At 28.4% G+C, this 16,533-nt stretch overlaps 1 protein-coding gene across 2 annotated transcripts in view; it reads right to left on the reverse strand.

Annotated features, from left to right (window-relative positions):
• The window catches only part of Nubpl (NUBP iron-sulfur cluster assembly factor, mitochondrial), a 48,040-nt gene that overhangs the window by 21,325 nt on the left and 10,182 nt on the right, over positions 1 to 16,533 (reverse strand). For both annotated transcript variants that reach the window (XM_067262444.1, XM_067262445.1), the window contains exons 2-6: positions 13,784 to 13,904; positions 12,096 to 12,130; positions 8,479 to 8,569; positions 5,315 to 5,354; positions 347 to 437 (exon numbers count right to left, since the gene is read on the reverse strand). In XM_067262444.1, the coding sequence (XP_067118545.1) occupies positions 347 to 437; positions 5,315 to 5,354; positions 8,479 to 8,569; positions 12,096 to 12,130; positions 13,784 to 13,904 (378 nt within the window). The remainder of the gene's footprint in view (positions 1 to 346; positions 438 to 5,314; positions 5,355 to 8,478; positions 8,570 to 12,095; positions 12,131 to 13,783; positions 13,905 to 16,533) is intronic.

Raw genomic sequence — 16,533 nt, forward strand, 5'->3', positions numbered from 1 at the left:
TTGTAAATAAAAAAACAGTTTTGCTAACCAGAAATTGCTGAGAGATACATCTACCAAAAGTGTTTGTTCGGATTACAGAGACGGATTAACATTGGGATCTACTATACAGCAAGCCGATTATATATCTAATCTTTCATTACAATTTGAGAGCAAAATAGAATGAAAAATAATTTCTTTTTAATTTAATATAGACTATTAATTTAATTTATTAAATAAATAAAACTTCTTTTCATCAATAACCAACTTATTTTTTTAGTTCTAAATTTTTATGGTTAAAAATGTGATGAATGTAAATTTTAGTTTTTAATTTGTAATTTATTAGTAAATTAAAATGCTTAAAACTCACCTGCCTCAATAATTTTTCAATTGCAGACATAACCATTAAGCCACGCCATACAATAGCAGATTTTTCATCAACAAGAAGCCCCATTGACATACTGCAAAAGATATTTAATAAAATACTAAATATTTTTACTTTGAAATATTTAGTTAGTGCATTAAAACTGTTTATGTTATTCTAATTTTCATTATCATTTTTAAAACTCTTAAGATGATTTAAGAACTTCACTGAAATGTGCTATATTAAAAATAAAAAGAAATATATACAGTGGAACCTCGTTTAACAAGCATAATTTGTTACACGTGTCTTACTCGTAATGCAAAACACTTGTTAAGCGAAACAATTTTTTCCACAGAAATTAATGTAAAATATGATCATGTGTTCCACGCCAAAAAAATGCTCAAATGTTTTATGTGTAACGTTTATTCAAAAAAATTGTACAATATACACTGTTAAGGAGCGTGAATCATTATCATCTTTTCTTCTAGCACGAAATGAACCATCCTGGAATGAGAATTCAATTTGCAGAAAAAAAAAAATCACAGTTAATATGTTTGATAAACACTCCAAACGATATGCCAAATGCTTGGGTTATGTAAAGACTATAATTAAATATTAGAAATTAATTAATTTGACTGGAGGCAGGCAGTTATGTTTCCATTTCGTATTAAATTTAATAATTATAAATACTTAATTTTTAATTCAGACATTTCTAAAATTTAATTTAGAATCGTCATTAAATTTAATGACCCAAGAATTTGGCATAGTGTTTGGCGTATTTATTATATAATGGACTATGGTTGTTGATGTTTATAAGTAATATGTGTGAACACAAGTTTGGAAGAATATGTGATCGCAAGCGACACTAAGATGCTAGCGGAACGAGTGCCAAACACAGACTGATGGAGCATGCCGCATGTGTACAATTTGGGACTTCCCCTCTCCTCGTCACTCATTATGCGAAACATTGCTCGTTAAGCAAGGCAAATGATTACAATATTTTTTGCTCGTTATGTGAAATACTCATTGTGCGAGGTGCTTGTTAAGTGGATTTGTTAAGCTTCACTTAACAAATCCACTGTATTTGATATTTCTGTAGTAAATTTTCATAATCTTATTTTTCTTAAATAAACTAAGATTACAACAAAGATACATAAAATACACACTTAATAAAGTTATCTTATATTACAAATCACATACTTCAAAAGTTAATATTAATCAATTTTGCTAGTTTCCAGTTAGTTTATATTTATTATGATATACTTTTTTTACTAAAAAAAAAGTATGTGCATAAAATAATTTTATTAATAAGTTCATTTGTAGTTAAAGACTGAATATTTAGCTATAAACCTGATGAATTTAGTCCATATTTAATTATATTAAATATTAAACAGACCAATCTAAAGTACAAGGGAGTCATTAAGTAAGTTAAAAATGGAGTTAGCAATGCATACTTTTAAATTAGATGCCCGAAGCCATCACTGCTAGCTAGATTGCACAATTATCCAGGTGTCACATGATGCAAGATTGTCAATGTGCACAAAAGGGAAATGCAACAGTAGCTATTGTAAGATGGCAGTGCCTCTTAAGTGTATACCATTATTGAGTAATGCACTGTTCTGCAATTTTTCCAGGCCAAAGATATGGAGGCAAAGGATATCTACAAACAACTGCAATCATTGTATAGTGAACATTGCTCATCATGACAAGATATCCACAATTGGATATAGTAGTTCTCTGAAGGGTGGACATGTACCTAAGATGAACACTGAGTCAGTCAGCCAGCGGAGATTAACATGAAGACAAACGTGCAGCAAATTGATGACTAATCTGTGTAGACAATCTATTACTATTTCTTGTTCACACAGTTTAGCCTGCAACATTATTCACGACAGGTTAGGTTATTGAAAAGTCTGCTCATGATGAGTACTGCACCAGCTGAAACCATAGGACAAGAGCCAGCAAAAACATCTCATGCATTGCCATGAAGAAGATAACATTCTGGATTGTCACAGATGAGTGCTGTGTGTGTCAGTATGAGCCTGTAACAAAGCAAGCATCAATGCAGTGGAAGCATTCTGCATCACCAGGGAGCAAAAAGTTTATAGTGATGCCAATGACTGGGAAGATGATGTTGACAGTCTTCTGGGATTGTCAAGGCATACTGCTTACTGCATTCCAACCTAATGTAAAGACTAACAGCCAAATCCTACATCAATATTATGAAAAAACTTTGTGCTGCCATTCAATGAAAGTAATCAAAACACTTCATAAAATGCATGTTGCTGTTGCATGACAATGTGCATCCTCATACTGCCATTATGACTACAGAAACTGAGAGAATTAAAATGGTAAGTCCCGGAGCATCCACCTTGTAGCCCTGATTTTGCATTTCCATTTATTTGGCCCCCAAATGTCTTTCGGCAAACACTTTCCCCAATGATGATACCATAAAGACGGAAGTTACTGCTTGGCTCTCGGGGTCTTGTAAAATATGGGACAAGTGCTTAAATATGGATAGGGATTATGTTGAGAAATTAAGGTTATTTTTACTAATGACTAATTTATTTTCATTTCTATCTCATTTTTAATTTAATTAATGATTCTCCCTCATAATTAATGAAAAGTGTTATTACATTATAAATTTTGGAAAATAAATTTCAAGACTTAACTAAAATGCAAACATTAAGACAAATTAATTAATAATATTGTGTTTAGATTTAATATTATTTTAATATAGTTGATATATTTTTTGGCTTTACTATATGAGCACTAAAAGACTTTCATCATGCCATTGTAAGTTCAGCCAGGCCTACAGTAGAGGCCTGGCTCAGTGAGGAATGGGATCATCTATTTGGGTCAGACCATCTATAAAAAAACTCCTAGTGATGCTTGCCTGAATTAAATCCCAGAATCTCCCAAAGCAGAAGCTGATACCTTAACTACTTCAGACATCTTATCATCTATAGTTAATATAAAATTTAAAATAGATCCTGAAAATTTTTCTCAGAAAATTTAAGATCAAAATGCTTCATTAGTGTTTTCAAAGTTCGAGAAAAGTCACTTAGGGTGATATCACATTTAAATTTCTTAAAAAACCTAAAACCTAATGCCATTATATAGAATGTTGTGTTTTGCTGTAGTGAGTCATTGCCATTGCAAGTCATGTCATCGTTGTGTGTCACAGCCATCTTGCACAAGTGTCGAATTCCATACTTTTTTGAGAGATCCACCATAATTCAAAACTTCCATGAGACCTTCACTACCTCTGTTGAGTTGATTCAGCTCCTTCACAAGAGATCAAAGATCTCCATTTTGACTAGATTACCCTCAACAAGAGAACAATCATGTCTTCAACCCAATCAACCATCAAGGGACCTGACAACTACCCAAACTCACACAACCTAATCCTAGGACCAGAACATCATCATCTCATTCTGTCAGCAAGAGTGATAGAATCAATGATCTATATCCTCACCTCATCTCCCACCAGGACTCCCACCCATTTCAAGCATTGGCTTTGACTAATTGTAAGAATTTTTCCTTAAAAATAAATGTGATTATAATTGTACATTTGTGTATTTTGTGTACATCTCTGTGTCTACCACCACTAACCCCTTACATCTCCATCTTCTCGTGTCATCCTGACAGAAGCGTGAGAGTGGCAAGTAACCCTACTTTGGAACCTATCATAGGAGTGTTTTACCAACAAAATCATCAGGTAATGGCTCACAAAAAACTGAAACTATAAAATATTCTAATATAAACTAGAAGTTCTCCCATCAATCCATGATAAAATATTTTTTATGATAAAGTAGAGATTGAAGAATTGAAAAGAACTTCAAGTTGAGCTTGACGTGATGCTGTTTCTGCAGCTGTTGACAAAGTCATTCTTACTCGATCTTGCTCAAGTTGGACTTCACGGCCTTCAGGAGTCTCGGTTATTTTTATTATTTTAGATCTAGAATTTACCTGACCAATTTTACTCTTACACTTCCCCTAGGCATTTTTTTTTTTGACAAAATAGTGAGTCTTTTTAATTCCATGTTGATGAAACAAACATGAATAGTGTGTATGTTAATTAGAGCAATAACACTTTAAATAATGGGCTTGTTAGATCGTTACTTCCGATTAGATAATAAAATGTTATGTAATCCCTGTGAAAATATTTATTTTTTAATTTGTTATAGAAGTGACACAATGAGGCTATAATTTTTTAAAGTTTAAATTTAATGAAGTAAGGTTAAAATACACCATTTGCCAAAATATTTTAAAATGTAACTTATGGGTTCTTAAATTCCTTGGTCAATCATGAACTAAATGAGTCACTGATGTCACTACAATGTAAGTGCAATCAGCTATCCAAAATCAATAAAACGTTTATTCTATAGCTAATATTTCTGCAAAATAAGCAGCCTATACTTTCTGTTAGAACATAAAACGAATATAACCAAAATTTCACATGGATTGGACAAAAATTGCAGGAGTAATAAGGAATTCACACACACACACAGAACAGCTTTTATATTTGTAATGTTCTCATATAATGACACAACAAAACATATAAGAAGTGATATTTCATCATTGTTCTAATATGCTAAGCCAAGAACACAGAAATGATAAACTTTTTTAATTCATATAGAAAAATCATGAGAAGTAATATCAGATAACATAATTTGGAATATTTTTAAATTCATATACCGTATTTTACGGACTATAAGACGCACTTTTTTCTTCGAAAAATTGCCTCCAAAATTCAGGTTCGTCTTATAGTCCGTAGCGTCTTATAGGTATTTTTTAAAAAAAAGTTGCTTAAAAATTAAGGTGCGTCTTATAGTCTGTAGCGTCTTATAGTCCGTAAAATACGGTATAATTAATTAGCCAAATTACAAATCAAGTGTCATTCAATTAGTTTTTATGTAGTTCACATAAATTTAAAAATAAAAGAAAATCTTTTTTTAACAGCATACATACCATTTAATTCCATAATTAGTCAAAGGTATCATCAAATTTTCTGTAAAATCAAAATAGTAATATTTTAACATAGTCAATGAAATGAAATATTTAAATGTCTTTAACATCATTAATAATGATTTACTTTAATGATGATAAATATATCATGATGGTTATTTATTTATTTATTTCAAAAATAGCCAAAAACATTAGTGAATAAAAGTTTTTCGATGATGCTTATAAAATTTACTCATTGAGTTTATTATTGAGTTCATTACTTATTAATCTGTAACTAATTATAATTTTTTGTTTTTCTTTTTTGTCCAAGACCAAAACTCTGAAGAAAGCTGAATTCATCTTTATTATCTGATATTTATATTTAGATTTATATTTATATTCACCTGAGGATGGCCTATTACATTAGGCTGAAAACATTTGTGTTTAATTAAATAAAGTATTCTCAGCGATAGAAGGTGTTAAATGTTTTGTTAAGTGTTTTTAAAAAAAGCCGAGTTTGATATTTAATTAATTTATATTTAGATATGAACTATATGAACTATAGATCAATTATACAAATACAAAATACAGTGAAACTGAATAACTGGTCATTTATGGGACCAGGAAATATTGATCTTGTACAATTCGTTATCAATTTAAGAAATATTTATTTTTATAATTTTTTAGACACTTCTATTTCTTCTCATATATTCATTAATATTATATGGCAGGTGTTGGCAACCTTTCTGTAGTAAAAGTCCATATAATACAGATTTGGTGCAAAATTTACTGAAACACTAAAAACATTAATTTTATATAAATTATATATAAAATTTGACTATGTACTGTATAATAATATAATACAAGCAACAAAATTATATAATGTTTATTCTTTTAAAAATTGTAGTTGAAAAAGGACCCCTGGCTGAAAAAGGCTGAAATTTTAGTATGTCAGAACCATTGCTAGAGCCATTTGTGTATATGGGAGGTGTGTATGTTATATACACAGTTTTTTTGTGAATTGCCAAGCATGTTGGTCTATCTAGAGGAGACCATGAAATTAGATATTTCCATATGATAAAAATTGGCATGCTGGTTTAAGTGATGCTATACATCCCTCTCTATAGGTCGCATTAAAAAATGAACAAGTTTTTATTATAAAACTGTAAAACTGTCAGCATTACAACAAAAACTACAATTATGTGTTTAATTTTTTCATTTTGTCTTTTTCTTGAAGATGTAAATACTCATGAAATACTGAAAGTTTTATGTTTATTTTATTGTAATTTGACTCAAAAACACAAAAATAAACATATTAAATTTAAAAAACTGTAAATTATCTCAACTTACACCATTAACATCCCTTTTGTGTGAAATTTGAGGAGGTGTTATTTTTAAAGTCAGTGTAGACCAATTGACTAACTACAGTTACTACTACTACTGCTAATGTCAGTAAGCTATTAATTGTTTTATTTTTCTGTAAACGAAAACTCTCTTCCTGATTTTAAATCAGTCAAATTACAATATTATATTGCACTTGAAAGAACCTTTTTTTTTTAAACATTTGTTTAACAACTAGTTTTGTTACATTTCGATAGTACCAAAACATCTAATTAATTTTAATTTTTAGTTGCAGTTTAACCAACATGCCAGAAACCCCAGAATTACCGTTCCACAAAAATACAATATTTATTTAATGAGAAATTTGAAGTTTTTCAGTGCTTAGAGAATCTTAGATATTTTGAATTGATTAATAAAACTTGTTAATTATCATTTGCAGTTCACAAACATTGCTAAGTTTACTAACTTTTAAAGGAGACATGACTACTGTAAATAATTAATTCTTAAGTTTCTCATTTGTAGCATTCTGATTTCTGTTCAATGGACACATGGACTAATTGTAATTTACTTATTACATAATTATATTTAAAGATCTTGATAGTATATAGGTAATAAAAAAATTCTTACATAAAAATCTCTTATAATATTTAAATCTTTTTAATGTAATTTCTGAAAAAATATTATACAATAAGACTCTGCTTAATGCTGATTTGATATAATGTAGTCTGCCAAAGCCTAAAAACAAAGCTCAAAATTTTTGCTGATTTAAATTATCGCGGCATTTCATTGATTCGTAAATAATACAATTATTTACAAACACAAACCAATCAGCAAAAGGTGTACTTTCTTTACATCTATGTTTGTTTGGTGCAATTTCGGAAAAAATATAACATCATGGATGCCATAGGAAATATCGACTTCACTTGGTAAGAATTAACTGATAAGTGCACGAACGAAGTGTGGAAGAAGTTATGGCTGAAGGTATCCAAGAATTCTAATGAGAAGAGCCTATCACTGTATCATTAGGTTGACCAAACTCAATTTAATCAATACAGCAGGACTAGAAGATGTAGATTAGTAGGATATTGAGGAGTTACAGCAGGTTTCTGTTGAGAGCCTTACCAAGAACAACCTTCAAGAACAACCTTCAAGAACTGGCAGAACAAGGAATTCGTGTAGAACTGGAAAATAGAGATTCTGAAAATGAAGAACCCAAAGAATTTCTCTACAGATTTCCTTAGTAAAAGTTTGGTAATGATAACCAAAATCGTTGATCAAATTGTAGTGAATGGTTCAGATTTTGAAAGGAGTGCAGAAGCAAAACGAGGCATTTTGGATGCGATCTTCTGCTATTGACATTTGCTTAAGAAAAAAAAGGTGACAAATGGAACTAAACGAGTTTATCGCAAAAAACAAAAATTTCAGAAAAGTCAGGACCTTCGTCACAAAAAATGAACTTTACATTTTTGTCTGCATATGTTTGTGTGTTCTTTAACATATTTTTATATTAATTTGCAAAATAATATAACTTAAAATTAAAGTAAAATCTGTTCATTTTTGGTTGCATGTTCCCCCTCCCTATTTACTCTGTTAGAATGACCCGATTTAATGCTGTTTCATTTAGCACTTTGTCGTCTAGGAACAAATCCCCTGCATTAGGTGAGGTCTTACTGTATTATGATATTAAATAATTTGATATAAAGTACATTGTTTTTACAAAATAACTCTTTTAATTGTTATATTTATAAATATTAATAATATGCCAATTTAGAACATTGTTCCAGCAGAATCAAATTGAATCATTTCTTAAATTCAGTAAAACAGATTAAAAAATAATTTTTACTTACGCTTATTTATCTCAGGTTTCTCTTTTAAATTCATCATTTTTGGTATTGAAGGTCCATATACATCTGCATCTAACAAACCAACAGATTTTTCCTAAAAATTAAAATATTCAAAAAATATTATTTACTTTTCAATCTAGATTAAGAACAAAAGTTGATAATTTATGACATAATATAAATGAAGCAGATAATATGAATGCAACTTTTAAAAATCATCCAATTAGTTTATCTTTCACAGCATATGAAAACATTGTATACTTAATCCAATCAAATTGTAAAAAAAATTTATCGCCAAGTGAATGATCAAAATAAACAAATTTCTACTTTTTCTACTATAATATCCATAAAAAATACATAATAATTAAGTGGTCACCTTCTCAATATGATTAATCTGTATGTATATTAAAAGCAAAATGTTCTGTCACTGTTGTACACAAATAACATAATTTAAAAATTCATTAGATATATTACAGTTAGAAAATTTCAAAACAACTTTTAAATGGTTTTTAAAAACATTGTTTTAACTTTCAACTGATTTGATTTTATTTTAATTAATTAATTTTGATTTGATTTTTAATTTTAGTTTCAGTTTTGATGTAAAGGCCAGAGTTCTAATTACAGTAGAGCGTCATTTATCTGAAAGTCGATCAACCGAAATGTTGGTTAACCGAAAGCTTTCCAGTCAGACTGTGTTGTGCTGAATCGAACGTTTTTGATACTAGATTAACTTCTAAAGTATAATTTTTTTGTTTTTATATTTTTCAATATATTTATTTTGTTTGTACAAAATAAAGGAATAATTTTTAACGATACAATAGCCTCAATTATTATTATTATAAAAATTTTCGTTAGGCTTAAATCGACAAAAATTCAACACGAAGCGACACGCAACGGAGAAAAATTTCAACATCGGATAGGTTAATATATTTTTTCGTACATAATCGGTTATCCTAAAAATCAGTCACCCGAACCCCAGTCCCCAATTGATTTGGATAAACGATGCTCTACTGTATTATTTTATTATTTTAAAATTTAATTATTGTTTTTAGTTCTACTTAATTTTGGATTTAGTTTATTTAGTATTAATTTAGTTTTTATAATTATTTTCAATAATTTATATTTATTTATCATTATTTATTTAAGTTTGCATTAATTTTGTCTGCATTTTTTGAACCCTTAATTACAATTTTTTTAATTAATTGCAACTCTTTTTTTTCTTTTGCAACATAACTATAGAAATTGTTTGAGTGTTGTTTTGTACAAAATATAATCAAATTAAATTAAATTTGCATATTGCACAATTAACAATAAAAGAACTTATTCTTCTTCAGAAATTCGGTTAGTATGTTTGTTTTTTACTTAATATATAATTTGCTATTATATGCATATTACTTCAAATTATGTATTAAGTAAAATTAAAACTAAAATACTATCAAAAGTTTCTTAAGAAGAGTAAGTTCATTTGTTATCTATGAAAACAGTAAGAAGACACAAATTAAACTGTTGGACAAATTTAAAACAATTCAAAATAAAAACCACAAACTAATTTCAATAACTATTAAAATTAGTGTTGTATTGTAAAAGTTTTTTGTTTTAAACTGTTTTGTGAAAGCAATATCTACTATTTATAACTCTGGCCTGTGCGCACTAAGATTGTACCAATTATGGATTTGATCAGGCCCCCAATAGGATGACTGGATGGTGAAGACAGGGCTTAACATATCCTAGACAAACCATGAAAAATTCCTGGGATGTTGCTTACCAAGATTTGATCCCAGATCACCTAGAGCCCATAAATAATCTGAACTGTTAAGTCTATAACATTTTAAAATTGCATTAAAAAGAATTATCAGTTATATAAAATTCTTTTGTAAATTGCTTTAAAATTATTTAACTTTAAATAAAGATCTCTGACTGGATGAACAGAAGCTCAAAACTCATAACTAATTTCATATATAAATAAAACACAATAGAAAGTCTATATATATATATATATAACAGTTGCTTTGTGAGGAATTTAGTCCAAATATTACTTTATTTTTTTTTTGTCAGCTGTGATTACTTATTTTATTTTCTGGAACCATTACATTGTTTTGAGTTTTTTATTTTTTATTTTGGGGAGTTTGTTTTGTTAAAATGATAAAAAATCCATACCCTCCATTCAAAATTAACCTCTATTTATAAACTGAAAGCAGCCCCCTGCTTATTGCTGATTACAACAGCAGATCCCAGTCGAAAAACAGCATCCACGATTTGATAAATTAAAAATGGTCATTAAATCATTATGTCATAAGGTAATTTAGTCACTTTAATAATATTTTGTTAAATATTGTATGGGAAAAATTGTTAGTAAGAGAGAATTTTAAAACAATTGTTAGCAAATAAGTATTCAGATGAGCAAGAACAATTGTAAGAAATGAGCATGTACTGTAGACCAATTTGCAATGATGTTAGACATGTGATGTCACATTCACTGCTTAAGAGACAGCAAACAGAGAGCCAAGATGTAATTCCCAATCAACACCAGTGTAATAAGTATGTGATTGGTTTGAGAAAAGTTATGCTTGTAAAGAAGAGTTAACTTTGAAATTAAGCAGCATTTTTTTTTGTCAGATAAAATTTGTTAAACTGTTTTGCTTCATGTTGTTTAAAATAATAATTAATTTTGTTAGAACTAAGTAATTTTTTTCTACATTTACTATTTTATCACTTAACATGTCTGTGTTAATTCAACTTAACAGAAATTTCCTAAGTATTGCAAATTTTATAAACGCTAAATTTTTCATTGTTAATAAGTTTCATTTTGTCAAATTTTGAAACTTTAACTATCTAAAATTAGATATAAGGTTGAGAATTGCAACCTTATAGCTTTCTATACAGTTTCAGTAATATGTGCAAACTGTATGCCATTTATTATATTTATTATTTCTTTACACAATTTAACATAATACATTTATGATTTGGCACAGCAAATAGTAAGCAGCAATAAAGAAATTTGTTTACAAAAATGCAGACAAAAATTTACAATATAAAAGAACAAATAGATTGCAACATATTCTTAACAATTTCTGTAAATTGGAGAATTAAGTGACTACAGTTAGTAATGTCAGTAAAGCATGTTTCATCTTTCTCCTATGGAGAGTTTGTATGATAAGATGCTACTATGCCTCTTCCAGTACCAGCAATATTTCAGATGTGTATTTCATTTCTTGATACTTGGGATACCTTTCAAAATGTCTACATGTAATTCTAATATTCTAACATTTGTATTTAAATATATTTTCAGATATCCTTGCAGATTGTTTTGTTAAAAATGTATTAAACTTTATAAGGTAAATATAAAAGTCTTCTATATAAACATTAACTGAAAAATGTTGTATTGATAAAAACATACATGCAGTTTGGGTATTAAAAACTGAGATGTTCTACAAAAAATCTTAAGCAGGAAATGCCTATATATAGAATGTATAATAAGTCACATTGAAGAAAACAAATCATATCTCAATTTGAATACACACCTATTATAAGAGAATTATTTTTAAAAAAATTAATTAAAACTTTAACTCAGATATAAGTCTAAACTACAAAATTAAATTTGACAAATTTCATTAAAAATTTACCTTTTCATTTGCTTTAAAAGCAAGTGCCAGATTAACTGAAAACGATATAAATACATTATAAAAGTTGCGAAAAATAAATACTTATTATTTATTTTAAAGTATTTAAAATAAATAAATAAAATTTATATTATAAATAAATAATTCTAAAAATTCATTAAAAAATTAATGACTAAAAAAAATAATAAAATATGTTAGATATATCAATGATATATTTATCATATTTAAAAAAATATTTTAAAAAATTAAATTAAAATTGATGATATTTTTAAAATAATGCATATACTATAACTATTTAAGTTTAAATCAGAGCTGGTAAAAATAATAAGTTAAATTATCTGGACATTTCAATCAAAAGGACAAATTATAATTTAAAGTTTTTCTTAAATATTTAGTTTTTTGGTTATCTTTTATCCATTAATAACTATAATAATAATAGGTTTGACTTCATAATGTACTGTCTGTAATTTTTTGTGTCTACGGGTATGTTCCTGTCCAAATGAAAAAAAAATTCATTGTAAAAACTAGTGTATAGAGAGACAATTTTAAAATATTTCTAATTTGTAAATTTTTAAGATTTTTTAAAAAATTATTATATAGGTGCACTGTGCAACTGATGAGGGCCTTGAAATAAATTTTGTAGAGTGGCACCATAGTGAAAGAGTATTACTGTGTGGTTTCTATTTGTTTTGAAAAAAAATTTCACTTAGTACAGTATATCTTATAGATTTAAAAATTTTAATTATAAAATGATATTTATAATTCATTATAACTTTTCATGAGCATTTCTGAAACAGTTCCAAATAAAATAATCTAGAAAGAAAAATATTTAATACTGCAGTCATATAAATAAAGAATAGAAACTAATTATAAAAAATATTTTATATCCTATTTAACTATTAAAACATATTTAAGATATAATGTAAGTTTAAAAACCATGTTTTCATATTCTGTGTTCTGTCAACTTACATAAACATCTCTTATCTTTACAAGGACAAGAACTTCACTTACCTGTATCCTTCAGTATTGAAAAAAATAGTTTAATTATATAAATCATAATATAATAATTAAATATAATAATAAACTTATCTTTGTCATATATTTTAAATCTCTATCTCTTTTCAAATGAAAAATTTTCAGTAAATTTTGTAAGCTCAAAACTTCTTGAGAAAATATCTGATGATCTTATCTTGTTAAGATCTTTCATTTAAAACAAATTATATTTTATTGAGTCTTTCATATTGTGCTCATATTTCCAAGTTTATCACATGTGCCAGTGAATTGTGAAGTAACATATCACATTTGCATATATTTCATAATATAAAATTTAAAAATTTTCTGGAATATTCATAAAGATGCTTTTGTACTTATTAATGAGAAATAAATATATATTAAACTGTTTTTTATAAGTATATTAAACAACCTAAAGTCCAATATATATATATCATATCATTATCATATATATATATAGCCAATATTTTACATTAAAGAAGAACCATTACATTTACTTTCTGAACTGAATATTACACATTGATATTAAATATGTAAACTATAATAAACTGCCAGATTCACATTGTTTACAAATGAAATCTGAGTTGAATATTTCACAAACATAATAAAAAAAATCTTATATCATAAATAAATCATACATTAGAATTGAAAAATTAAAGCTGAAGAATTAAATGTCAAACCTGCAGTAGTAGATTTCCCAACACCACCTTTTCCAGAAGCAACAAGAATAACGTGTTCAACACCAGCAATGGGAAATTTTTTTGGCAAACCTTTTCCTTTTCTATCTTGAATTGATTTTTCCTTGGTAGATAAAAAATATTACACACGAATTAAAATAAAAAGTTTATTCTTAAAGAATTAAATATTTAAACACATTTAAACACAACTATAATTACCATATTTTTGTGCATATAACCCATATTATTTTAGATTTCATTGTCAGACTCAGAGAACAAGAGAATAATAGTTTTCTTCTGATGAAAGAAATATAGAAATATTTTGTCATAACACTAAAGGGTAATTTGAGATAGAACAGCAGTGATTGTCTTGTGCATGTACCTCAAGATTATTGTTTTCTTTCTGTATATATATTTGTATGTATAATTGTTCTTTCTGTGTCAAAATGAAATAAACATTTGACTTGTCTTTTTGTCAATTGAACTTATTTTACTGTGATCTTTGAAAACATAACTTTGTTCTTCCTGAATTTGAATGGAATGTTGATCCAACTTGCTTTCCAGTGACTATTTTCCAATATTTCTAAAATATTTTGGTAGTCAAAGTTGCCAACAACACATCCTCCATGACAGAAAATGGAAAAAATTAACTGGAGACAATATTCATCTTTAGCTGTCATCATGACAGATTAGGTTAATATCTCAGATATTAACAATGCAGTTGAAGCCAAACAGATCACATTGTCAAGGCAGCTAAATGTTCAATTAGGAAAGCATCTGTAAGGTATGAAAAATATCCAAAATTATGGTGGAAGCAACAGTGTGAGGCAGTTATAAAAACAAAAACCTAGGGTAAATTCCAAAAATACCCAACTGATAAAAATTTATGTCATTCAAAAATGTGAATGCAAATGCCAGGAAAATATGGGGACAAAGTCAGAGGGATTCTTGAAAGTGAGATAGTTATAATATCTTCTAAAAGCTCAAAAGAAGTCTGGAATGGAAAAGATGCATCACATTCTTTGTCCATACTGGAAAATAATGGCAGAATAAGTGACATGCACGACATCGCTGATTTGCTATGTTCAACCTATGCTTCAGAATCTAGCAGTGCAAACTACTCCACAGATTTCCAAACTTAAAGTCCAAGTTGAGAAGCAGATTTTAAATTTCTATTCATCATATGTGAAAGAATACAATGTGCTATTAATCAGAATGGTATTACAAATTGCTCAGTCTCATTCATGGAACACCACTGTAGTCAAAATCAGTGGTGTTCCATGTAGGTCAAAATCAAATCTACATGCTAAAAAATTTTTCAGAAATATCACTTCTTAATTTACTGAGTGTTTAACAGAATCAGGATAGAGCAAATATTTCCTGAATCCTAGAAACAATCGATTATAGTTCTCATTCCAAAACCTGAAAAAGATCTTAATCCCCATAATTATAACCAATATCTCTGACTGTGTAAGCTCTTAGAGCAAATGGTAAATAGATGTTTAATATAGCTCCTAGAAGAAAATAATTACTTGTCTCTCATTCATAATAGTTTCTGCAGGAACAAATACACAAATAATTTTGTAAACCTTGAAACATCTATATGTGAGGCATTTGTACTGCACTAAGTTTTCTGTTTTCTTCAATATATGTTTGCTGTTGGCAATATGGAATACTCAGTGACCTGCACAGCTTTGTAATGTAGGGTAATCCAGGGATGGGCAACCTGTGGCCTGCATTAGTATTTTGTGCAGCTTGTGTCGCAGAAAATATTACAAAACAATATAACCCTATATAAATAAAAATTTAAAATACCGACATGAAACGTCTGTAATCATACTAAATATCAAGAGCCACTTCATACATATAGTTGACGCAATAGAGTTGGCCCTTGAGTTGGTTCATTTTTACGTCTTTAAGGGGTGATAGAATTGTTTACGAATGCACATATACTCATGAACTGTCCACACACACTTGAACCCTTTTCAAGACTAAATGAAACCCAAGGGTATATGTGCATTCGTAACCAATTCTATCATCCCTTAAAGACAAAAATGAACCAACCCAAGGGCCAACTCTATCTGTACATTTCTAAATTCAACAATTATATCAACAGTGAGTTCTCTGTTGAACAATCTGACATCATGTTATATAGAAAAAAGAAACGTTTGTGTTGAAAGGGCACTTTTCATAATGGCTGATTTAATCAAGGAGAAGGCGACAATTATGGCTGTTTTTTTCTAAATAACTGAAGTAACTCACTTAAACATTATCTGAATCATTTTCTTCTTATACTGGGTCTCTCTTCAATAATTTGAATTTCTTAAATTTATATCATTAGGAAGATGTAGAGGGCCAAATATCGGTCCTAATCAAATTTTGGACAAATTCATGGAGGTAGTTTCTCTCTGAAAAAAAAAAAGCTTAATATTTCAAACTTATCCAACATAATCGTTCAATCACATGTTTCACCATATGTGGACTGTTCATTAATCTGTCTGCTATTAGTGTCCACAGCAAGAGTGAATCGATAGTTTCTATAAGCAAAATTTACTTGTTTCGTGGAAGCCGCCATGTTAATTTGTTGAATATTCGGTGGTGTTTCAGGTCATTGAGACCATTGAGCTCAATGGTGAATCAACACTGACATCACAGTCTTCAATGGACAACTCAACGCACTATTTAGAAATGTCGTATTCTTACCGTCAAGCCAATTGTTGAATATAGAAACATACCCTATATCTGGTAATTTA

This window comes from Centruroides vittatus, unplaced genomic scaffold (genome assembly GCF_030686945.1).
Source record: "Centruroides vittatus isolate TY-2023 unplaced genomic scaffold, ASM3068694v2 contig_1476, whole genome shotgun sequence".
Taxonomy (NCBI): domain Eukaryota; kingdom Metazoa; phylum Arthropoda; class Arachnida; order Scorpiones; family Buthidae; genus Centruroides; species Centruroides vittatus.